The 24910-nt window shown below is 40.8% G+C and overlaps 2 protein-coding genes across 2 annotated transcripts in view; one reads left to right on the forward strand and one right to left on the reverse strand.

The window, feature by feature from the left end:
* ELK3 (ETS transcription factor ELK3) overlaps positions 1–24910 on the reverse strand; it is a 409974-nt gene that overhangs the window by 330935 nt on the left and 54129 nt on the right. The window lies entirely within an intron of this gene.
* Positions 7548–24910, forward strand: part of LOC134403509 (uncharacterized) — a 28397-nt gene continuing 11034 nt past the window's right edge. Inside the window, exons 1-7 of the mRNA XM_063133753.1 lie at positions 7548–7655; positions 10486–10603; positions 13894–14025; positions 15758–15868; positions 18813–18951; positions 20469–20685; positions 21439–21535. Of these exons, the coding sequence (XP_062989823.1) occupies positions 10496–10603; positions 13894–14025; positions 15758–15868; positions 18813–18951; positions 20469–20685; positions 21439–21505 (774 nt within the window). The 5' untranslated portion in view covers positions 7548–7655; positions 10486–10495 and the 3' untranslated portion in view covers positions 21506–21535. The remainder of the gene's footprint in view (positions 7656–10485; positions 10604–13893; positions 14026–15757; positions 15869–18812; positions 18952–20468; positions 20686–21438; positions 21536–24910) is intronic.

A 24910-nucleotide genomic window follows, 5' to 3' on the forward strand; every position in this document is an offset into this window, starting at 1 on the left:
GATTACAGCATACAGGAAGTACTTGCTGCTTCTGTACTTCCTAGCTTCCTGATTACTACTGTTCACATCTGGAGCTAAGAAGCAAGCCTGAACATATACATAGGTGTGTCTGCAGCTTCTGGTATGCATAGTCACACCCTCTTCACCCCTAAAGAGTTCTTGGTCTATATTCTGGAATTGTAGGCAAAAGATATCCAAAATATATTAGGGCAGTGTGGTGTAGTGGTTAATAGAGCAGTGTGGCGTAGTGCTGGACCGGGTTCTAGTCTCCACTCAGCCATGAAACTCACTAGGTAAGTCTGGGCCAGACACTGACTGTCAATCTAACCTACCTCATAGGGCTTTAGCGAGGATAAAAATGGAAAGGAGAAGAATCCTGTAAGCTGCCTTGGAGGGGGGAAAAGGCAGGATATAAATGTAATAATAATAATGCCTCCAAGGTGGCTGGTTCACAACAAAATGCAAAGGCATAATAAAATAAAATCTATACAATACAATACAATACAATATCTACCTGTCCAAAAACTGTTAAAGGCCTAGGAGCCCTGTCAGGAAAACCAGAGGAAGCTAACTCTTGGGGTGACTTTTTGCCAGTCACTGACTCTCAGCCTAACTTACTTCACAAGGTTGTTGTGAGGATAAAGTAGTGAGGAGGAGGACCAGGTAAACTGCCTTGGATTCCTTGCAAGAGGAAAACCGGTCAGATATAACTGTAATAACAAATAAATAACATATGTTTTCTGTCTACATGAAGGAATCCTGGATGTACAGAAGAGCACATGGAAGGAAATGATGCTTTAGTGAAAAACAGTAGAGTGAAGAAAGATTCAGGTTCTCTTCAAACATTTGGTCCTTTTGTGTCCAGAGCCATCTGTGAGGACCCTCTTGCTCAGCCTTCCCAAACACCTTCAGACTCATTTACAGAAGACTTTGTACAACCAACCTCATTGGATGAATATAAATGCATGGCTGTTGCCATATTATGCGAGCTAGAAGAAATGTTGAAGCATTTTTCCAAGTCTAAGTTTATTTTACCTTGTGGGATTTTAAATATCTTGAATTACAGTTGGAAAGAGCTCACTGAAGGTGCCTGGTGTAATAAAAAATCTTGGCAGGCGCTAGCATACAGAAACGTGAAATCAGGAAAAAGGCAAGCATCAGAATTGCCTAAGAGGTTGTCACCCACATCTGAATATACTGACAATGAGATGGCGGAAAGCAGCAAAAGGGGAAGCAGAAAAAGCATTGGTTTTCCAATTGGTGTTGCAAAGGAAATGGAAAATCCTGGGACCCTGTTAAACAGGAGTAAGAAGAAATTACTGGTTTGCTGTTAATACTCTAATACAGCCTTTCCCAACCTGGTGCCCTCCAGATGTATTGGACTATGACTCCCAGCATCCTCCAGCCACACATGGCTGTTCTAGTATCACACAGGAAATGCAGGCATCGCTGGACCAATACCCTACTCATATTCATACCCCGGGGACGACTTTTGCATACAAAAATAGAAAGAAGTTGATTGTTTTCATGCTAAAACCTAAATTCATAGGTTTAGGTGGAATGACTCCTTTCCTATGTCTTTGACTCCAGGGGCATGTCTACACAAGGGGTTTGCCCTGGGGTGAATTCGCAGTAGCGGCAAGTCATCTACATGATGCAGCCGCCATTGTGAAGCCATCTGGGGGCAAACCCTGGAAACTCAGCTGAAAAGTCGGGCACTTACCCCAACATTTTTGGCAGTGAAGGCTTGTCACAGCCCATAGTGGCCCCTGATTGGTCGCCATGGTCTGGATAGGGAAGGGGGCGGCCCCGCGCTTCTGTAAAATTAATAACAAATAAAAATGGGTGGGAGGAGTAGAGGAACAGGGGCGTTCCTCCTCCCTTTTTAAAATTTTATTATACAGATAATAAAAAATTGTGGGGGAGGAATGGGCAGCCAGAGGGAGGAGAGGTGATTAGCCCGGTGTCCCTCTCCTCATGTCCTCCTCTGGCTGCCTCATTCCTTCCCCTACCCGCCCCAGTACACCTTTTGGGGATTTACCTCCAAGTATACATAGAATCTAGCTAAAAGTATTTATACCTAATAGAATGTATAGGCACCATGGAGACTTTACATTCTAAAATATATTTTCTATCAATATGTGTTCCTATATCTATTGCTTTTTATTTCAAGAGAAAGTCAGTCCTAAAATTTGCTATTTTCATCCCAGGCCACAATCACTAGAGGAAGCTATATAATGATTAATTGAGGAAAGTTGCTGAAGAACATTAGAAAATGGCCTTGTAACTGAAGCTAGAGAGGTATAAGCACTTAGGATAAAAAAACTGAGAAATTAGGCAGTTTTTCAAGCCTTTTATTAAAAATGCTTCACTTTCCCATTTCAAGGTGAGTGAAAAAGTAATCACGGTATCAGGGCTCTTAATTCAGTAATAAAAAAAAGCACTTGCTGTGGCCGTTACCTAGCTCTTTGCAAGTTTGTAATTAAAACAGTTCTTAATAACTATATCTGTACATCCTTATGTAGCAGAGTGTTTAAGAACAATTTCTTTTCTCCTCAATCAGCTGTAGTCCCACAACAATATGCCAGTGATTCTCCAATTGCAATCAGTTTTTCACTGTCGTCAGAACTGTGCAAGGAAAGAGGTATGGTGCATGTGCTCTCTCTTTAATCAGTTTAATTGGTAGATTAATCAACTAAAGCTGGGGGGGAGATTTAACAGGTAGGACTGATAGTTAAGAACAACTTTATTTTGGGGGAGGATGTTGAGTTTGGTGCAATAAGGAATGAAAAAGAAATTATTATAGATAATTCGCACATAACAACGACCCATGATTTGTTGGGGCCATGTTGGAGCATATGCCCACTACCTCCCACCTGTCACTTCCACTCTGCATCCACTTTCATCAATGATCCAGGAATGCCCCACAAACCTGGAACCCTGGGTTGTTGAGGGACAAAGAACCCAGAGTTTTAACCCAGCAACAAAACATTGGTTCAGACTCTGTGTTGTTTGACCTTCAGGTAATCCAGAGTTCCAGTTTTGCACTGTGCATCAAACAACCCAGGAATGAGGCATTCCTGGGTTGTTGATGAAAGTGGATGCAAAGCTGAAGTGGTGAGTATGCAGAAGGCAGTGTCCATGCTCTAGAGTGGCCTCTCCAATTCATGGGGTAAACAACCCTTGAATTGGCATTATGTGCGAAACAGGTAACTAACTGATACTTAGGTGGGTGTGGGTGTGTTAAATTATATCACCAAGAGGCATGCTTTGGTAATATGTTAATTTATTGACATTTAATCATCTACCATTTAACCAACTAAGATTTATTTAATATGTTGCTGGCAGATATAAAACACAGATATGTTTTATAAATTTATATTGCCTAACCTGATATAATTTGTCCAAGACAAGCTCAGCCGAAAGCAATGGCTGAAGATATACATTCTCATACACTTTGCAATGTCATAGGGCTTTGGTTTTTTAGTGGTCAGAGTTGTGACATTATTAAGAAAATAAGCATTGCATGATATTTATTTTCTTTGTGCCCATTGCTTCAGCTCTGCAAGGCAAGTATTATTCTCATTTTAGAGATGAAAAACTGAAGCTGAGAGATAACAATTTACCCAAGATTTCCTAGTGTCTTTGGCTGGCAACTAAGCCATCCGGAACCCAGCTTGCTCTCCACTCTGTTAGACTGGCTGTCTTAACATATTGTTCTGATTAACTGGAATATCTTTAATGTATTGATAAATGTCTTGGAATTTGACAGACACTTACAATTTTTCTACAACATTTAAGAAAACTAATTCTGAGTTCTCATTTCTTCATAAAGGTTGGGTTTTTCAACATTCTGACTCTGACTCAAAAGACCTAGAATGGAAGATACCATATATCTGGGCAGTGGAAAGACTACGAGTGGCTAAGAACCAAATGTATTATGCTTTAATCCCATTTTATTATGGCTCTATTTTGTGTTGTTAAATTTCTCTGTTCTGTTAAAGACGAAGATAATCAGAGATAGTTTAAGATATGTTACATTGCCAACATAGATTCTCAACAGTGCACTCTGATGTATCTTTATTCAGAAGGAAACCCCACTGAATTAAATGGTGCTTACTCCCACCAGATATGTATAGGACTGCAGCATCAGATTGCTCTAGGTCAGGTATGCAGGGCTATTGGTGGGCTCTCAACTCAGTAAAGATTGTGTAGAGGCACTGATAGAATGAAACAGTGTTATGAATTGCAGTCTATATATGATTTTTTTAAAAACCAAGATGTTGCTTTTCTGAACCACTGACTTGGTTTGCATGTAATGAAAAGCCACTATGGATGAATTTCCCTGTGGGATTTCTTATTGTGGCAGTGGCAGCCATTTTGAATATTTGAGTTGTAGTAGGGTGGGTTGTTGAGTGGTTAACGTAGCTTGTCATTTCATGCAAACTTAGTGAGGATGGGTTGTTAACAAGCCACCTGCAACCCTAAAACAAATAATGGGTTCTCGGAGGCTTGCCGAGCACCCCAACAACCCATTCTCACCTGGTTGGCACAAAATGACAAGCCCCAAATATTCAAAATGGAGGCTACCCCAACAATGAAAAGCCCTGCTGGGAAATTTACCTACAGTGGCTTCTCATTGCGTGCAAACTGGGCTACTGTGTTTGCAAAAATCACAGCCATCACATGAATAGTCTGCACATGGAAGTACTGATTCATGCATCATTGTCTCCGTGCAATCCCTGCTGGGTCATGAGTCCAGCAGAAGCCACATATACTCCTGTGGGTGATCACAGGAGCACACAAAGTACCAGAAGCAGATCACAGAAATGCATTTCCTCTGAAAAGAGTCAATAATTGAACTATAAATATTTAGTATTTAACAGGAGAAAAAACAAACATATTTTTTTTAAGGGAGATCAACTCTAGAATTATGATGTTTAGAAAATAAATAAATTGCTTAATGTAAGCTTTTTTACCAAGTTGGCATTAATCCTAAGGAATTTTTTTTAAAGAACAATTACTATAGCATCTTTAGAAGACTTATACTCTCTCATCCTTTGTATTTTCCTCTAGTTTTTACTTAATAAAGAATTCTTGCATAATCAAGCTCAAATGACTGCCTTCTATTAGCTAAAGCTGGTTTTTTTTTTACACTTTTATGTTTTCTTATTATCATATAAAATTTACTTATCATCTAAAATATAATTTTATAGGCAACCCCATTGCAAAACAATCAATCCCTGAAAAAGAGAGCATGTTTTCCTTTTCAGTGTTTATCACCCTGGTTGGCACACAAACTTGGCACTGAAATCTTGATCTTTATTTTGGAATGTACTGTGCTGACTGTTGCCAGGTTCTGGTGCCAACACTATAGCGCTTGACTTAGGGTTATTGAGTGCTTATTTTTAGCCTGGTCAGCAAAAAGGTGTCCTGACTGCTATCTTGTTACAGAATTTAAGGCTTAAGGAATGTTGGCTTGCAGCAAGGATTCTCCTTAGATTTCCTCTAGTTAATATTTAGAATTACAAGTGTCTGGAATGCTGTCATGTTTAATGGCTTTAGTTAAAGGTTTGGGTATTTTACTTTGATTTTCAGCCTCTTCCAAAGTCAGCACTGTGTAATAGGTAAACTGTGAGAAATTTCAGAGTGACGTTGAAATAAAGCTGCCTGAAGACTCACACAGTAAATGCCTTATTTACCAGTGGGAATGACAGCCCAGTCCAGTAAATCTGCTTTAATTGAAGTGGTACAAGTAGTGGCTCGTGCTGGTACAAGCCAAAACAATATCACTTGTCCGTGTAACAGCCTCTTCTACCCCAGCATGTACTGTGAAGGAAGCTAGCTGCTGTGTTCCACTTCTTTCCCCTTTTATCCTAGCAGCTAAATGACAATTAGGATATTACTTTGCAGAGCTGTTGGTGGCTCTTTGGTCCTTTCTGCTCCATCATTGCCTGTGATGTGTAAGTGCCCTATAGAATGGGCAAGGGGCAGGTATTGGCATAACAATACTCACAGTCTAGGCCTGATCTTGGAAATGGTTGCTGTCCCTTTACTACTATGTATTCAGAAGAAAAGGCAAACATTTTTGGGACATAAAAAATAAAAGTGAAATGTAGAATCGGATGCCTGTGTTTTGAATTAGTATGTTAGAACTCTATTAGAATCACCTGAGCAACAAGCAAATGAGTTGGTAGTTATAATTTACTTTTTAATTGTTTATTGTCTGAATAGAACAGTTTTCAAACCTGTCACGGTGTTTGGGTTGAATGAAACAAATTTTAACTTGGATATATAGAAGAATGTTGCCTTTAATACTCTGTTGTCAACTGTTTGTTCTGATTCTATTACCAGATTAAAACTATTTAGGTTAAATTCTTATTGTGTTGAACAAGATCAAGTTGTTATTTAAGATAGTTATTCATAGGTTTTTCTGCTAGAACAAAAAAAGGAATTAATTCCCTAAGTTATCAATTTCTTAATAAAGAATTGTTGGATTGTTGTAACCACCCAAACAGAACTGAACAGTCGTCTACGCTGAAAGAAACAGGATTTGACAAGCCTGTTGTTCTTCGTCATTATGGTGATGTCAGAAAAGAAACCTTTCCAAAAAACATCAAAGGGTATACCAGTAGCAGAGTCTCCTTGGAGGTCCTATATGAAAAACCTCAGTTACCAAAGATCAAGCAGACTGAGCCAGCCTTTAAAAAACTGCACTATGGATTGATTGATGGGTCATCTTTCATTTAATATCCTTTGAACTTACAAAATAAAAGGGCATTACATCCAGCAGTAAAGGGAGGAAGGGCCTGTATAACAAAGTTAAGAAGACAAGATTCAAAAAATGATTTAATTTAAGCTGCAATCCCAAACTCAATCACCAGGAAGTAAACTCACTTGGACATGGTGGGGCTTATTTTTGAGTAAACAGGCATATGATTTCACAGTTAAGCAGTTAAGTCCTAGATAACTTTAGAAGAACAAGGGTCACTAATTGGGTTGTCTGCTTTCTTTATTCATTTCCAAATGGCAAATTAGTTCGTATTTAGTTGAATATCAAAATTCAAGACCCTCTCTTATCTGCGCCTGATTTGTAAGTCTGAGGGCAAGGACTGTCATACTACAGATCTGTGTAAGATGCTTTGGGGGACTTTTTGGGTAATGCGTGGATTAAAATGCTTTCAGAAAACTGATAATACCCCCTTTTGCCTTGAAGTTACTAGACTTCAGACTATCCAAGGCTTTTTAAAAAGTTAATAATTTTGTAAATAATGTCAGAATAGGCAGAGAAAGAAATCCCTGTGAACAGGACGGATGGCGAAAGAGACCCACCCACCCCGGCAAGTTGGCAATCTCACTCTGCAGCTAGATTTCTCCCTTTTTCTAGCACTAGTTACCTACTAATGCTATGTAAGTGCAAAGTTTAAAATGCATTATCTTTGAACATATGGAAAAGCTTTTACTATCTCAGACAAATGCTGGAAACTCCTTGACTGTCTGTTTATCTATCCCTCTGGGCACTTTGCAGTCTGCCAAAGTTACTCTGATCTGCCTTGTGGTGGTTTGTACACCAATATATTTAATGATTTTCCTGATCGTGCTTTACTTGGAACATTTACTCCTTTTGGTCATGGTAGTGTTTGCTTTCCTAACAGGTAGGAATAAATATCCCAGAGGACCTTCTTGCTAATTGCATCATGTTATGGGTTTAGGATTAGTCTGAATGATCGCTCAACCCACCCACCCACCCACTCTGTGGGTCTGGTTGTGAAAAGAGATTGTTAGAATGGGTCAAACTGGTTGAGCAAATTTACTCTGACTGATACCTTACTGTGCTGGAACTGGGAGGAAATCCTATGAGACCAGGGGTTCCCCTAGACATTTTATTGGTGGACAGGACTCTGTTCAAGTATTAATGCTTATATGACAGAAATGCCACAAGTTTTCAGTGACCTCTTCCTAAGGAAGCTGAATCCTGGGTAAGTGTTGGAACCCCTGAAACATCTCACCATCAAACATGGTGTACACGGGCATAGCAATATCTTAGCTAGGGCAGGTGCTGGGCTATAGGAAGCTTAAGCAGCCATTTTGGAATACTTGTGGTGCTGAGCACAGCATATGATTCAAAGGTTCTCACATTGCTTGTGGCATTACAGCCCTTGTGAACTGAGAGTGTGCCTCTTCATAGGCTAATGCAGACTTCTTGGTCTAACCTTGATGTTGGAAATTTGGTGTCAACATCCATTGAACTGATCCATCTGGTTGTTCCTGTGTAATAACTTGGGTTGGTTGATTCATAGCACCGGCACAGGTGAAGGTGCTGTACTGGCAGTTGTTACACCCTGCCTTAAAACAACAAAGAGCCTTGTGGCACCTTAAAAAAAATGTTATTGCATAAGCTTTTGTGGGCACAATCCACTTCAGATCCATGTAGGGCTAGCCTGAAGTTGGGAAATTTATATACACATGCTTGGGGGTGGTTTCACAGAACCAGTGAGGTCAGAGGAAATTGACACCCAAAATGTACAGACAGTGATATTTACCTTAACACTTGCCATTCACAAAACATTGTTGGATGATAACACAGATATTACTGTATTGGTGAGCAGATTACCACATTATAGTCTGGGTTCAGACAACATGATAGCCAATGGTAGTTTAAATAGTAAGTGGTGGGTTATTTAACCCACCATAGGTTATTTTGTTGTGTGGAGGGAGTTTTGTAACCAACAGTTGGTTATTTGGCTGAAATAACCAACACAAATAACCAACACTGTGCAGAATTGGCTATTTGAACTACAAGTGGTTATCATGTTGTGTGGACAGCACGTTGGTTATTTCCTTGGTCACTGTTGGTTATTTCATCAGCCACAAAAGTCACAAGGCAAGAGTGGCCAAAGTGGTGGCTACCGCTCTAGTCCAGCCAGCTGGATAGATTTTTGGCAGCAATGGCTGATGGGATACTAGCAGAAGGACTGAGGGTGGAGAGATGGCAGGGGATGAGTGAGTCAACTCAGCGTGGACTTATTGTCAACTCAATGCTGATTCTAATCTACACCACAGTTGATTATTATCATGTTGTGTGGGGAGTACCCCCTAGGTAAATAACTGTCAAGTTGATTATTACCCACCATTGACTATTGTGTTGTCTGAATGTGATTTTTTTAAAGCGTTTGTCATGTTCAAACCAAGAAAATTGAATTGACTCACTTGATGAATTATGTTTCAGAAACTTTGTTTTGATAGCTGACATTACTTTATTCAAGAATGGCCACCTTCATGTCATTGACAGAGTATCCTGGGAGGCTGAAGTGTTCTGAAAGCTTTTTGAATATTGTCATTTCTGAAGTCAGATTTGTATCCCTTTATTCTTTTGCATAGAGACTGGCCTATTTGTCCTATGTGGAAAGCAATGGGGCATTGCTGGCAAATGATGGCACACATATTGGAAGATGAGCAGCTGTATGAGCCCCAGATGTTGTGGACAGCAGTATTAGGTCTTGTCATAGTGTGGCCAAAGTAGATATGGGAACAAAGTTGGTAAAGGACTCTCCAGACCCCAAGTTACTTTGGCCTCCAATGACATGGATGGATCTAGGAGCACCCCCTATATTTAGGATTAGAGATGTTAATGAGCTGGAGACAGCAGTCCTATGGACCCTAGACAGCATCTTGGGGGGGGGGGATAAGATACTTCAGAATCCTGGACCTAGATCAGAGACAGTGCTCCGACCATGGAGGAATCCGTGTTCCCCGCCCCTTCTTCTCCCTCTCACAGCCTGCATGGAGAGAATTGCACCGGCTGTCTCTCCGAGGTTGGAAAAGTGACCTCGGGGAGAGGGGGCTTTCCAGTGGGCAGGGAGGGGACTGGAAAGGCTATCCTGAGGCCACTCCAGTCTGCTACCTTCCCCATCCAATGCCCCCCAGCTAGGTTTGCACAGATGCCTGTCTAGCTAAAATGCAGACGTGGGAGAGCAGCAGAAGGGACAATCGCATCTACCACTCCTGCCACTCTGCGCTGGATGCTGGTAAATCTCCAAGTTCCGAGGCTTATTAGATTTGGATGCAGTAGTAATAGGATTGCACCCTAAATATTCTGCCTATACCGATTTGTGGATCACAGCCATAGAAGATAAAAGTGTGGGGGGTTGTCGTGATACCTCTGCACTGTACATGGAACAGACTTAAAAGAACCAGAGCTACATGGAACTTTTCATGCACCTTCACATTTTAGAGTTAAGAAATGATGGGTACATTACAAAACAGTTTTATGACTCCTTGCTTAGTTGCTTATCTCTAAGGCTGAATTGTTCATTTATATCTTTCCTGCACACCTGCCTTGAACACTGTGTGAAAAGATTATGAAATGATAAGTATGCAAAACATTATGTTAATTAAAACCCCTAAGATCAAAGTTGATTTCTTGGGTTGCTTATTATGTTTTACTAAATTGTACCATGAAAAACTGGCTTTTGATTTCTGCAGCAACCTAGCAATGATGTTTAATCAGGAAGGAGGCATGATGACTAATAAAGATGGAGAAATACTACGCCAGTGGAAATGGCCGGGAGCAGGAAAGCTTGATAACCCAGTTATTATAGAGGTAACACTTACATTTTTTATTGGTTATTCTTTTTATGAGGCTGTTTTTTTCTGTTGGGAAAGATAATAATTGCAAAGTTGGGTATTCTTCAGATGGTTTTAGAAGGAGTAGGTAACTATCTGCATTTGCTCACAGTAGAATTCACCCCTGCTTGAAGACAAGCAAACTTTACTTGAAGACAAGTATGTGAATTCATTTTATTTATTTATTTATTTATTATTTTATAATTTTATTGCATTTGTATACTGCCCCATAGCTGAAGCTCTCTGAGCAGTTCACAGAAGATAAAAACACTTAAACAATATACTTCCACCATGAAGGAGCACAAGCATTGCTAAAGCACTACAAAGCACAAGCACTACAAGTTCAACCACAGCTTTTAAAGCTCAACTAAAAACTTTTCTTTTTCCTAAAGCTTTTAAAACTTGATGTTGTGCAGACTTCTACTGTTACTTTCTACTGTTAGTTTTTCCCTACCCTGTGCCTGCTTACCCTTCCCTGTACCTGTTGGCATTCTCTTCCCCTCCTTATTGTTTTACTATGATTTTATTAGATTGTAAGCCTATGCGGCAGGGTCTTGCTATTTACTGTTTTACTCTGTACAGCACCATGTACATTGATGGTGCTATATAAATAAATAAATAATAATAATAATGAATGAAGATTGAGGCCTTAGCTAGACCAGCCTTTATCCTGGGGCGAACCCTGGAATCGTCCCTATGCGTCCACATGACGCACAGGGGATCCTGGGCCCCGGGATACAGCCCTACACTTTGGGCCCGCTTTTTCCGCAGTCCCGGAGTGAGCCAGGACTGCAGAAGGTGTGGCCTGTTGCTGCGGCTCGAACCGGCTCTTCACGATTACTTGCGCGGAGCCAGGAGCTGCACACAGGGCACAGTGCTCCTCAGGAGCGCTGCACCCATCGGGGATAGGGTGGGGGGAGCGAGGAAATCAATTTCTTTAAAACAACAACAACAACACCCTTACTTTGTGTTGCTCTCTTCTTGAGGTGGTTGCGCCTTACGTGTAAACGGGGCTGAGATCTGGCGTTATTCACAACACGAGGTCTCCCCTCCTCTCCCCTGGACTTTACAGTAGGTCTAGCTAAGGTCTGAGTCATGTACAAAGCAAAGGAGGAGTGGACAGCACTTTCATATTTAATTGTTTGACTCTGTTTCTGTTCCTTCCTTTTTTGTCTAGGACAAGGTGCTTAAACTAATGTGTTAAATTGTCAAGGGAAAAATCCCTTCCTATCATGCAAGATCTGAACTGAAGATAATTTACCTCATTATCTGGCAGCCAAACCCTATTCAGCCATGATAGCTGTATTAGGACTAGCAGTGACCTGCATTGCCACAACATCCTACACCTGGGAAGATGTACAGAGACATGATTTTATCATTTATCCAATTATACTTTGCAGGCAGGGAATACCTTTTAAAGGGTGTGGAACATTGTGCTGCCTTACTCACGTACAGTGCAGCCAAAAAGACCTTACGATGCTTCACTAGTGTGGCATAGGGCCATCACGTTCATTGTGCTCCTGCCTCACCTTCTCTTGATGTATTTATTTATTTTTATTTATTACATTTTTATACTGCTCAATAGCCGAGGCTATTATCCAAATTGCAGGGCTTCTGTCTTATTGGGATTGATGCACCCATTGAATGGATGCCGGTGCAACTTTGCTAGTGAGCCACTCAGCAGTACATACTCAACTGTGAGGATTCTGGGATCAGTAATAGTGCAAAAGTAGGTCTGTGTGTACAAGGACTTACCCATGGCAATGACCAATTACCTTTCTTAATCCCTAGTAGCAATAGCAGAGAATGAGAATTAAGAGGTGCTGTTTTTAAAACCAACTGGAAAGACAAATGCTAGAAACACCTCCACTGTTTTATTTCCTTGTGCCTTGGAGCGCTTTTCAGCCTTCTAGAGTTATTCTGACCTGCCTGGCGGATATTTAATCATTTTCTTGCTTAGGCTTCACTTGGACGATGTGTCCGATGTGCCCCTTTAGGATATGCCAGTCTTTGCTTTCTTAACTTGTAGGAAGAAATATTCGAAAGAGCTTCCTGACTAACTTATTCATTGGCCAGAACAAGCTCTGTAATAGAGAGTGAATAAGCGGCCTACAAGCTCCCACATTGGACACAGTCCAGATTCACATTGCTTTAAGCCTGACCAACCAAACTCCTTTGTTAACTGTGGGCCCCAGAATCTCTCATCCCTCCAGCTGAAGGGGAGGTCGGTCTGTGAACATTGCGATATGGAACTCTGGAGCAGGCAGCATATGTTTTAGCATAATTCTTTGATGATAAAAGAGTAAAATTATTAGAATTAGTCCACTCAGAGAGAAGATAAGTAGAAGTTACTTCGTTTTAAAATTATACTCAGACTTTTATTTATTTAACACATAACTTTTTTTGGACACCCCCCCCAAGCGCAAATTGAGTTAACTCTTCCCATAAAAAGGTTTCTCAAGTAAAATGCTCTTAATAAAGAAAGAGTGTGTAAATGCACCAACCTTTCTGATGTGCGCCACCTGAATCACTTCTTACAGGTGATGATCATAAGGCTGGAGGGAAAATGACTGGTAGATGGTAATTGAGATGCGGTGTTTTACTTCACATCACTTCCTCGTTTGAGCTCCTACCTAAAGGAAACAGAACTAAAAATAGCAGTAGAGAAACCTTTAGTGGCATAAAATGAGGAACAATGATAAATTAAACAGTTATCCTTGCTCCCAATTCAGTATATACTAAAATAGAGGAATCCCTCAGGAATAGTTCACAAGAAATCCAGGGGAAAATAATCACAGCCTTCTTTTCAATAAACTGTAGTTTTGTTTCTTTGCCTGTTGTCTCAAATAAGGGACTAAAACGGTTTTTTTCTGTGAGACATTTGAAGACATTTATATAATTCCCTCTATTTTTGATATTTAAGTGTGAGTGCTGATCTCTAAGTAGCCAAAATGGCACCACTGACACAAAAGAAGGAGTTGTCAGCAGGTTTGATGGAGCCCCAAGGTTTGCAAAGTACAAAAGTTATTTAAAATAAAACCCCAGGGTCAAAGGGAGTGGAAAAACAAAAACAGTCCAAAGAGGATGTTTAGTGGGCCTGGAATGCTGATGGGGGCAGAGGAATGGAATGGGGGTATTGTGGGGAAGGACATGGTTGACTGTCTGAAATGCTGAACAGGAGCACTGTGGTTGTTTTTCTATTTTCACTTGACAAATTTGCCATCTAAACAATAATGTGGAGAAAATCTTTCTTTTGTTGTACTCTAGGTAAACAAATGCATCACTGTGAGGATTTCGGGACGCTTTGCTGTTTGTTTGGTTTACAAGTATAATCATGAAAGCGTGCGGTTGTCTTTGTCACCAGTTCGAGGTGTGGCTGTTCCACAGTTAGAACAATTGGTATGCTGCAACAGCTTATTATACTAGACCACACAACATTCTAGAGAAGAGGCAGGTAACCTGGTGCCCTCCAGATGTTGTGGACTACAATTCCCACTAGCCCCAGCCAGCATGGCTGATGGTCAGGGATTATGGGAGTTGTAGTCTAAAACATCTGGAGGGCACTGGGTTGCCTACCCCCGCTCTAGAGCCTGTACAAATACAGAGATTCCATGGAGATTCCAAGTCTACATGTTTGTACATGGGAGAATTTGGTTGTGGGAACATTTTGAAAAAGTGAAATATTTGTTGCGTAGTGTTATCAAAACAGAATGAGAAGGCACACACATTGTTCCCATGCAGTCAGGCTTCCCCACTGAACTCAAAGTCAGGGACAGCTTGACACTGCATTGTAGTCAATGGGAATACCCTTTGGAAGTACCTGACTGCAATAAGTGTTGGAGCCCTAGATTGGAGTGAATCTAGGCAATTGCAATAGTGAAATGCTGGGTCTGAATATATCGCAGATGCTATCTTATTTTCTCCAACTTAAAGCTTGAATCTCAAAATAATTTTGAGATCAGGCTTCCTACAGGACTGACTCACACACATATTGTGTGGTAGCAATTTGAAACCTAAGCCACATAGGGATTTTTTACACGAGGCATTTATTGTGCATTCATCATTCCCTGCTCATGATTGTTTATGGGTTCTATAGATGATGTCGGGACCCTCCAGTTTTGCTTCTGATTTCAAACAGCACTTTCATCAAGGAGGGAAAATGCGGCATTATTTATGAAAGTAAAATGAAATACTTTTTCTACTTCTGTATTTGCAGTATTTTGCTATACCACAGAGGTTATTTAGTAGAAAAACAAGAAAAGAAATGTTTCTTGTGTAGTGCTTGGATCTTGATTCTGCAACAAAACCAAAAGTAGATACAGCAGATTAACAGCTGATTAACATTCTCATGTAGAAAAGCTCAGAGTCCTGGGTGGTACAGTGGCTCAAGTGCTGTACTGGACTGGGAAGACTGGTTTTGATTCACTGTTCAGCTGAGCTCATTGGATAACAGTTTCTCAGCCTGCCTACCTCACAGGGTTGTTGTGATAATAAAATTTATTTATTAATTAAATTTATATACCACCCCATAGCCAAAACTATAGATTTATTTCTATATAAACCACACTGGATTTCTAAGAGAAAGGGTAAGAAATAAATGCAAAAAATAAATAAAATAAAAATGCAGTGCTGAGTTCATGTGCAGCAGCTTACCATGAATATTTATGGATTTTGCCATTCTCTGTAATGGTTTAAGGAAGCAGGATGAAAAACAGCATCTCCCTCCATGCAGAAAGGGTTCAGAGGAACAGCTTGTCCCATGGAGCAGCTGCCATGCAGTTTGGATTTTAAGCAGGCGCCTTATCACAGTCAGGAGCCAAACAAATGGCAAGATACTCTTGTTTCCTTACAGATAATCTCACTGCAGTCTCATAACTAGAAATGTTAGTATTCTTTGGCAGGGCTGCTGGTGTGTTTTCATCAGTTTTGTAACATGCAACAGTTTAGCAATGCTTCCTCCTTTGTTGCAGTCCCATGTCAAGAAAAGTTTTACCTGTTACGTTGCTTGTCACCTAATTGTTGAAACCACAGGAGTGCTGCAAGGGGGTAAATGTAGAAAATGTATACATTGCACATAACACACACACACACACTCATTACATATATATTGTTCTCTCTCTTTGTTTTCTAGGGTCAGATACTCACTGAAGTTAAACTGTCATCTAAATCAATCAAGGGATTTTCTAGAATGCACAGCCAAATATTAAAGGAGGAGGAAGAACACAAACCTCTAAACACAGAAGTAAGCCGCTGTCAGAAACTCAGTATTAAAATAAGTATACACTGCAGTGCTACATTTTCCCCTAGTATTTTGCCCCCTATCTATTATGACATTGAAAGATGTTTTGCTGCAATTCATTTTCAATATTCTGATCTTAAACACCCATCAACATTGTAAGCAAAATGCTCATTCAGCCAATGCAACTTTGATTTCTTATTGCACAATAATCTAAGAACTTGTCTTGGCAAACCCAACATAAATGAAGGGTAGATGAGCAAGAGTTGCAGCTGTTTGTGTTGTGCTTTGCTGGGATCTTGGATGCAAAAATAACATTCCACATGATGACTGTAAATGAAGGAAGGTAATAGGAATAAAGGGAGCTGCAGATGGGCTGGCATTTTTGCCTCTGTCTTCAGAGGTGTGTTAGAAGGTGACAGTAGTGAGAGAGTTTTTTTTCTGTGATGGTGCCTCAGTTTTGGAATAACCTTGCCAAGAGGCCTATTTGCTGCCTTTTTTATGTTTTGGATGCCAGGTTCATATTTTATTTGTTTGGGGTTTAAATGAATGGTGATTTTGATTTTTCTTTTAGGAATGTTTGCATGTCTGCTTTATTTTTATCTGGTGTTTTACCATTTTTACTGCTTGATGCTGCCTTTGGTTTTCTGTTCTGCTGTCATTTGCTATGATTATTTGGTGTATTTTGAATGTGCTTTATTTTCAATATTTATTATGCACCGCTCTGGATGTTTTGTTTAAAGTGTGCAACTGTGACACACATTTTGAAGTACAACAATAACATGCACATCAGCTGAAGCCCATTATTATGACAATGTTGCTGAATATATTCCCACTCTTGGTGGGCAACCTCGTCCTGGACTAGACAGCTTTTAAAAAGGGGGGAAAATCAACTCTCCTTTTTTTATATAACATCTGCTTTGTTGCTGTTGTTAATATTAGCAATTTGGATAATTACAGTCAGGCTCACAGCAAAGCTCATAAAGTAGTTCTTTGCTGTACAGAAGCAACTCGTGCATCACCATGCCAGACAAAAGAAAAGCCTTTCAAAAATTATTTTCAAACCTGCTAGATATTGCTCACTCTTCATATAGCTTTGGGAAGTGCAATCTTATGGTTCTTGGGGGAGCATCCCAGGCACCATAGAATATGTCCGATTGCACCTCCAGAGGCCATAGACACCCCAACGACCTCAGAAACGTGAATTCAATATCGGGTGATTCTCCCTTTTTGCCCCTCTTAGACACCATGGAAAGCACCACAGCAACTGCTGTACTGAGGTTATAACAGCAAACTCGGAGAGGTGAAACGGGGAGTTCCGGTGGGAGGAGAGGCCAGGATCCATAGGATCCCATGGCCTTTCCATTGCCATTCCTGCCCACAAACAGGCAGTTCAGCTAGATGGGTTCAGAGGTGAAATGGGAAATTACCTCCATCCTCCTCCTGTCCTGCCTGGCTCTTGCCAGCAGGGCATGGGACAGAGAGAAGGATCCAATCTCAGAGCCCTCTGTCTATTGACAGAGCAATCCATAGGATTACTCTCTAAATTAAGGGTAGGCACTTTGTGTCCCCGATGCTCCTCTGAAATTATATATATAGATATATATAGATATATATAGATATATATATAGATATATATATATATATAGTAAAAAAGGTGTGCATAGTGGTTACGAAGCAGAAGAATGACCAAACAAAACAAGCTGAATTTAAATTTAACACTCTGTAATGCTATGGAACAGTTTGTGTCCAAATTTCAGTGGCAGACCAGCAATTTTGCTCCATTTGGGGTGGGTCGTCACATAGATGGAGCTCCGTTTTGGGGGGTTATCACATAGACTGGGGGTGTCCAGAGGGCAAAAATAACCCCCAGAGCTCCCCAACCCTACTCTAAATGCACTAAGGGAGCAATCCATGACTGGCTGGGAGTTGTAGGACTTTTTTATGTGTAAACATGCATAGGATTGCAGCCTAAATTTCCTAAAAGAAGAAATGGATTTTAGCTGCGATCCTATGCATGTAAGTCCTATTGATTTCAATGGTAAGTGGATATAGGACTGCAGCTTTCTATCTATCTATTTATCTATCTCTATCTATCTATCTATCTGCATTACACACACGGCCCTAACTAAGTAATCTAAGATTGCTAGTAAATGGATTCCTAAAATAGTATAAAAAATAGTTTCAGTTTTTCTTTTGCAAGTTAGTTGAAGGCAGAGTAAAATACATTAATCTTCATAGTCATCAGACACTAGCTCTAGAGGAGCTTTTAGAGTTGAAAATTAAATATAGCAGTCTCATGGTAGTGAACTCATATCTATAAGACCATAAGGGCCAGACGCCCATGTGAACCCATATCTCTGAGACCAAAAGGGCCAGAAGCTTTTTATTCTTAAAGATACAGATTGGTTGCTCAGCAACAACCGCCTCTTCCTTCACCAGCTGACTATTGCCTTCAAGCAAAGGAATTTAGAAGATATAGGAATATAGCAGCCATTTTTGCTCTGGGGCTGAAAATGAGTTACATATGCTCAAACATGTTTGCTACCATGGATTTAGCCACTGCTGGCTTGTTATGGGGTGAAACTGATAGCTGTTGTTGCTGGGGCAAATGCTGAATTAGAATCACCACAGAAGTAAGGAAGGGACAGCTGCCACAATAGGTTTCCTCTAAAAGTTGAGGAAAAGAGGTGTTCTGGTCTAGATAGCAGCCAGGTGCCAATAGAGTCACTACCCAAAGATAATGACCTCATATAGGCTACCCAGCGTGTCACGTCAGGGTAATTTGGGTGTCTGTATCATCCTGTAGAAAGAGCATCAATCCAGTGTGTAAAATGGTGATCTCAATCCAATCCTGCCTTTTAAGAGTTCATGGCAATGGTTGATTTTGTTAGATAAATATTTGTATCATGCAGTGCTGTCTGTTTTTTAAATCACATATTTATCAAAGGAGACTCAGATACCTGGGATTCCAGCAGGGGAGCTAAGCCATATCAAAGACGTGAGTGCTACGAGAGAATTAAGAAAGATAAGGCGGAAAATCAAGAATATCCTGGAAGACTGGATGGAATATTACCGGAGAGCTTTTGGTCAGTCCTTAATTGAGTAGCTTAACTATTGGAGGAGGATGTTAACATTTCTAAATTCATTTATGTTTCATCAGACATATGAATGAAATAAGTAATTCATTGTCTATACATTTGGGGTCTGGTAGTCCGAGATATTATAAACATTATTATAATCAATATGGGCAGATCAATGCAGTTAAAGGCACTGTCCAAATGAAATATTACAGTTAGCTACATGACTTCTGCTTTTCCCTTGCAAAGGGGCCTTAATATCATTGGAAGGACAGGTTGTATCATTCCATTTTTGATGTATTTTGTAGTATTAAAATGTTTAACATAAACATGCTTACATTTTATTTGTTCATGCATGATATGTTTTGAGATTATACTATTTGTTCACTATTGCATTTATATACAGCAACAACTAGTGCAATGTATTGAATTTTAATTGTCACAAGCTGCTTGGTGAGACATTTGTTTTGTCTGAACAGCAAAATAAAATAGAACAAACTAACTTAAACACAGAGTTTTAAAGTGGAGTTCACACATGGGCCAATGTGTGATATGGGCCAATAAACATTGTGTGATGATAGATCACATGATATACATACATGTGTGAAGTAAACAAATGTTATATGCTTGATTTCCTCTGTCTTGGGTCCCAGGCCCTATGTTATGGCAAGGGAAGTAGTGGGATTCCCCAACCCTGCACATTCACCAGTGAGTTATTCTTACATAGCATAAAAACACTTTGTATTCTTATCTTGGGTTTGAGCTAGAAGATAAAAACTGCTGCAGTTTTCCCTCACCAAGGCAAGGAGGGAAAGCTGCTGCTGGTGAAATCCTGAGCCCAATTGGAAGAGGGAAGCTGGCTGCATATGGCTAGGCCCCATGAACATGGTGTTCCCTGGGGCCCAACGTTTCCTCTGAAGCAGTTTTCCTTTCCCATGGCAAAATAATCTTTTAAAGCTTTTGATCAAAATTTGATGCTGATTACACTGATCTCCCACCCCCCATTATTCCTCTTCCCAGTATTGTCCCAGTTGAAAAACACTCCGCATTAAAAACAATGGGTTGGATCTAGGACCTGCCTTCCTCAAGAAGGCCCTTCCACCCAATTCTGGGGGATCTCTCTCTCCCCACACCCCACATTTCATCCAATTCAGCTGTGTCTTCTGACTCCCTGTGTAGCATTTTCAGGGGACTGGAGGGGCTGCCTTGGGAAGGAGGGGGCAAGGAACACCACTTCCAGCAGCACAGGTGATCCAGCATAGATCTGGACCCAATCCAATCCAAAGTAAACACGTATTTTACATTCTTGTGAGCTAAACAAAAATTAACTAAAATGTGTATAAACTAGAAGGACTCCATCTGAGGGGGAAAATTCCACTTCGGCTTCCAGTTCTTGTGCTGTGGAATCATGTACTCAGTGAACTCATTTCCAAAATTAACCTGAATCAGGTGTCTCACTTGCAAGGATAACGGCCTTGTTTATGTTTTGAGACCAGGGTTGACTTTTGTGGTGTATTGTATTTCAGGAATCAGCTCACCTCATATACAAAAGCCCTCAACCTTCCCTCAGAGAGGGAGACGGCGCAATATGCAGCTTGCTGGTGCTCCCCTAGATCTTCGAATAAAACAGGGAGAAGAGAAGAGCAATAGCAGTGAGGCCCCCGTGATGGACAATTCTCTTCCTTTCCCGTCTGCTCCAGGCCGCATCCACCTAACACACGATGTGTCATCTGGTTCTTGCAGGTAAAAGAAAAGGATGTCTACCACTGTGCCCACCAAATGACTTTGCAATAGGGAGCAGACACAGCATTCTGCCGAATTTAGGATTATGTTGCTCAGGATAAATTCCATACTTTGCTCAGAACAGACAGTGTCATATTACTTTCCATTCCTCACCCCCAGACTGCCAAAAGCGTAAAGTTAATTTTAAAACTGTAGGCTGGGAAAAATTGAAAGAAATTTAGAAAATCTTCCAAAACTACAGACACAAAATGTTGCAGTATTAGTTCTTGCTTTTAAAATAAGTTTAGAGTTGCCAAATCTTTGTGCTCTGTAGAACCCTGGATCCTGAGCCACACCACAAATCGATAAGTCATCAAACCACTTCCATGTGGTTGGATTTCAAACTGCTCTGAAAAGGTGTGTTAGGAATTCTAGTGTGCTGAATATGCAAGTGTGTATCCACTAAAGATGTAATGTATGAAATAATTTAAGATTTTACCCTTAAAGGTGGCTTAAATATAATTTTAAATACATTTAGGGTGCAATCCTATGCATGTTTAGACAGAAAAAGTCCTACAATTCCTAGAGTGGCTGGCTGGGGAATATTGGGAGTTGTAAGACTTCCTTCTGTCTAAGCATGCATAGAATTGCACCCTAAATTAAATAAAAAGCCTTTAGAAACAGGTGTTACAGACCAGTGTTGAAAAGCTCAGAATTGCAGAACAGTTGTTGTGCACCTCTTTCCTTGACATTGACTTGATTTACCTTGCAGAGTTCCCCATTTATCAAGCACCATTTTCAAAACAAATCAGCCATTCATGACTTTCTTCAGTTTAAATAAAGACAAACCCCAAATCTCTCTCAAAACAAGGTGAGTACAGCTGAGTATAAATCAGATTTTATTAACTAAATGCTCTCTCTCTTTCTCATAAATACTCACTGAGAGGGAATCTACACGTCGTACTGAAGGCGCCTGCGTGTGCCTCCAGTCCGCCCTCAAAACGCTGGTGTAGATTCCCTAGCCTACCTGCCCAGAAGAGACGGAGGAGGAGGAGGCTGAGGAATCCGGCTGCGTCCTTGCCGCCGCTGCCGCCGCCCTCCTGCTGCCGGGGTAAGAGCGACCCGGGTTGCCGAGCTCTCCAACCCGGGTTGCTCTTACCCCGGCAGCAGGAGGCCGGCGGGGAGGCGGCAGCGGCGGCGGCGGCAAGGACGTGGCCGGATTCCCCAGCCACCTCCTCCTCCGTCTCTTCTGGGCAGGTAGGCTAGGGAATCTACACCAGCGTTTTGAGGGCGGACTGGAGGTGCACGCAGGCGCCTTCAGTACGACGTGTAGATTCCCTCAGACACACACATTCACAGTCACATAAGATCTCTCCCCACACACACATACCCATCCTGCAGGCATTATGCTTGATTAGCCTGGGAGGCTTTTTTCAGCCTAACTGACAGGCCGAGGCAGGCATTTTCAGGGGGGCATGTGGGCAGGGAGGCTCCTTCCCTCCCCAGCTGCAGCCTCCAAAAATCCCCCTCATGGTTCCTTTAGGGTTGGAAAAAAGATTTGGAAAAAAGTGGGGTCCAGGAGAGGGGAGCACAAGGCCAGTTGAAAGGACTCATGGACCACATCTGGTTTGTGGGCCACCATTTAAAAAATAAATCAATTATTCTTAAGCCTCTGAGCTCCATCACACCGGGAGTTACCTTGCTTCTCCGCCCGTGTTTTTGTTCTTCAGTTACTTCCTCTTTTCAAAAGAGAAAGTACACAACCAGCATGAGGTCTGTTGAGTCTGCTGTTCTAATGGCGCTGCTTCTCCTGCACACGGCAGGAGAGAGCAGCAATTCCGAGTTTAAAAAAAATCAGACTTAATGAGGTTTTTTTTTGTCACGCGAGGAAGGCCAGAAGGGGCGGAAGGGGTGCAGGAGGCAGACAATGCCATGTGAGGGACCTGAGCAAATTCTGTGAGTGCCCAGTAACGAGCGTGCAATAAAACACTCGTTGGATGGAGCTTTCTTTTAAGGATAGAAGCCCCCCGCTCATTCTAGAGCATAGTATTTACAGTGCAATTCTGTACTTGTCTATTCAGAAGTAAGTTCCATTGACATACCCAGGTAAATGGATATAGGAGTGCAGCCATAATATCACCTCAATTGCTTCTTCAAGTGATTATATTGTGATTATATTTATGAACCACCCAGAGAGTTTATGCTATTGCGTGGTATATGTGTGTGCAGGAAGGGTAGGGAAGATGACAATTGGATTAATTTAATGTACCAAAACCATAACTACAGCTTTGTATTGTTATTGCTATCATTATGTTGTGTGGTATTTATTTATTTCATTTCATTTCTATACTGCCCCATAGCAAAGCTTTCTGGATAGTTTACAACAATTCATAAAAATACAAAATATGACATAATAAAAATAGTCTTTATTTTTTCAGCATACACAAAACAATGTAAGCAGCTGAAAACAATTTAAATAAATAAGCCCTGGTTTCAAATAAAACCCACAATTTAAGTATACTCCATTCTTCTTCCAAGATCAGGGCAGTACCCATGGTTCTTACCCTCTCCCCATTTTATTACCTGAACAACCCTGTGAGGAAGATTAAGCTGAGAGATGGTAACTGGCCCCAAGTCATGCAGTGTGTTTCATGACTGAGCAGGGATTTGAACCAGGATCTCTACAGTAGCTGACCGTATGAAAAGGAGGACAGGGCTTCTGTATCTTTAACATTTGTATTGAAAAGGGAATTTCAGCAGGTGTCGTTTGTATGCATGCATCACCTGGTGAAATTCCCTCTTCATCACAGCAGTTAAAGCTACAGGAGCCCTGCACTCTAGCTATACTCCTGCAGCTTTAACTGTTGCGATGAAGAGGGAATTTCACCAGGTGCTGCATGCATACAAATGGCACCTGCTGAAATTCTCTTTTCTTTTCAACTGTTAAAGATACAGGTGCCCTGTCCTTTTCATATGGTCACCCTACTCTACAGTCCCAGTCTGACATTCTAATCACTACACTACCCTGGCATTCCAACAGCACACCTGTCTCTAACTAAAAGGGGGTTAGACTCGATGGCCTTTTAGGCCCCTTCCAACTCTAATATTCTATGATTCTATTTCAAATTCAGCCTGAGCCCTGTTCTACAAGACACTTCTCTATTGTTTTCACCTTCCATTTCTAATGTATTGCTGAAATGCCAAAATGTGTTTGATTTTTAATAATTTAAACATAAATAAATATGTGTATGGAAGAGGTGCACTCATGTTGCCACAATGCTAAATTTCATATGGAATTGAGCTGCTTGTGATCCAATCTCTTAGACTTTACTATTCCATTTACTTGCACGAGATTCCAGCAGTAGCAAGTTGTAGCTAGGAAAGTGAAGCAAACCACCCTTTTCCTGTGCAGCAAAGCTTCATTCATTCTTTTAATTCGTTAAGTTATCAGCCTACTTATGTGGGACCAGGGTACTGCTAGGTAGACCCATATTACACTTGGGAGCAAGTTGCTCCACAGAAATAAGCAATATCACATTTGCAAGCAATTCAGGACCTTATAACTAGTTATCCAGTGTCATAGAAAAAGACTCCACACTTTGTTTTAAACTGACTTCAAAACTTGTTTAGCCAGTCTATCCACACACAGAGCATCTGATAGAATTGTCTTTGTAATAGCCTGGCTAACTTCTCTGCTCTGTAGCACCAGACAGTTCCTCAAAACTCGGTGAACACATTATACTTTTAGAAAAACTTACATTTCAATTAAAACCAGCACTCAGAGTTATTGCCTTTTAAAAAGAATTCTCTTTTGTGTTCAATTCCTACCAGATTATATTTTGTTTTTTGCTCTTTGAACGTAAAAGCCTTGCTCTTTCATAAATTGCAGCAATGCAAGGAGAGAAAAAATGTGTAGATGAGACGTTCCTTCGCTCTTACAAAAGAGAGAATATTGATGTTGTTGCGTTGCTCTATTAAAATAATAAATTTGTTAGTCTTTAATGTGCCACAAGACACCTTGTTGTTACTAGTAATAGACATTGGAAAGCAAAAAATAGTGAAAATGTGGTAAAATGGAAAGTACCTGGAAAAGCTATCCAGGGAAATGTGGGAGTTAAAAGCAGATGAAGTGGATGCTGTGTGTGTGTGTGTGAGAGAGAGAGAGAGAGAGAGAGAGGGAGAGAGAGAGAGAGAATAACCACAGAACAAAGGAGAGGGCCATCTTGGTGGTGTCGTGTCCCCCCCC

This window comes from Elgaria multicarinata, chromosome 9 (genome assembly GCF_023053635.1).
Source record: "Elgaria multicarinata webbii isolate HBS135686 ecotype San Diego chromosome 9, rElgMul1.1.pri, whole genome shotgun sequence".
NCBI classification, from domain to species: Eukaryota; Metazoa; Chordata; class Lepidosauria; order Squamata; family Anguidae; genus Elgaria; species Elgaria multicarinata.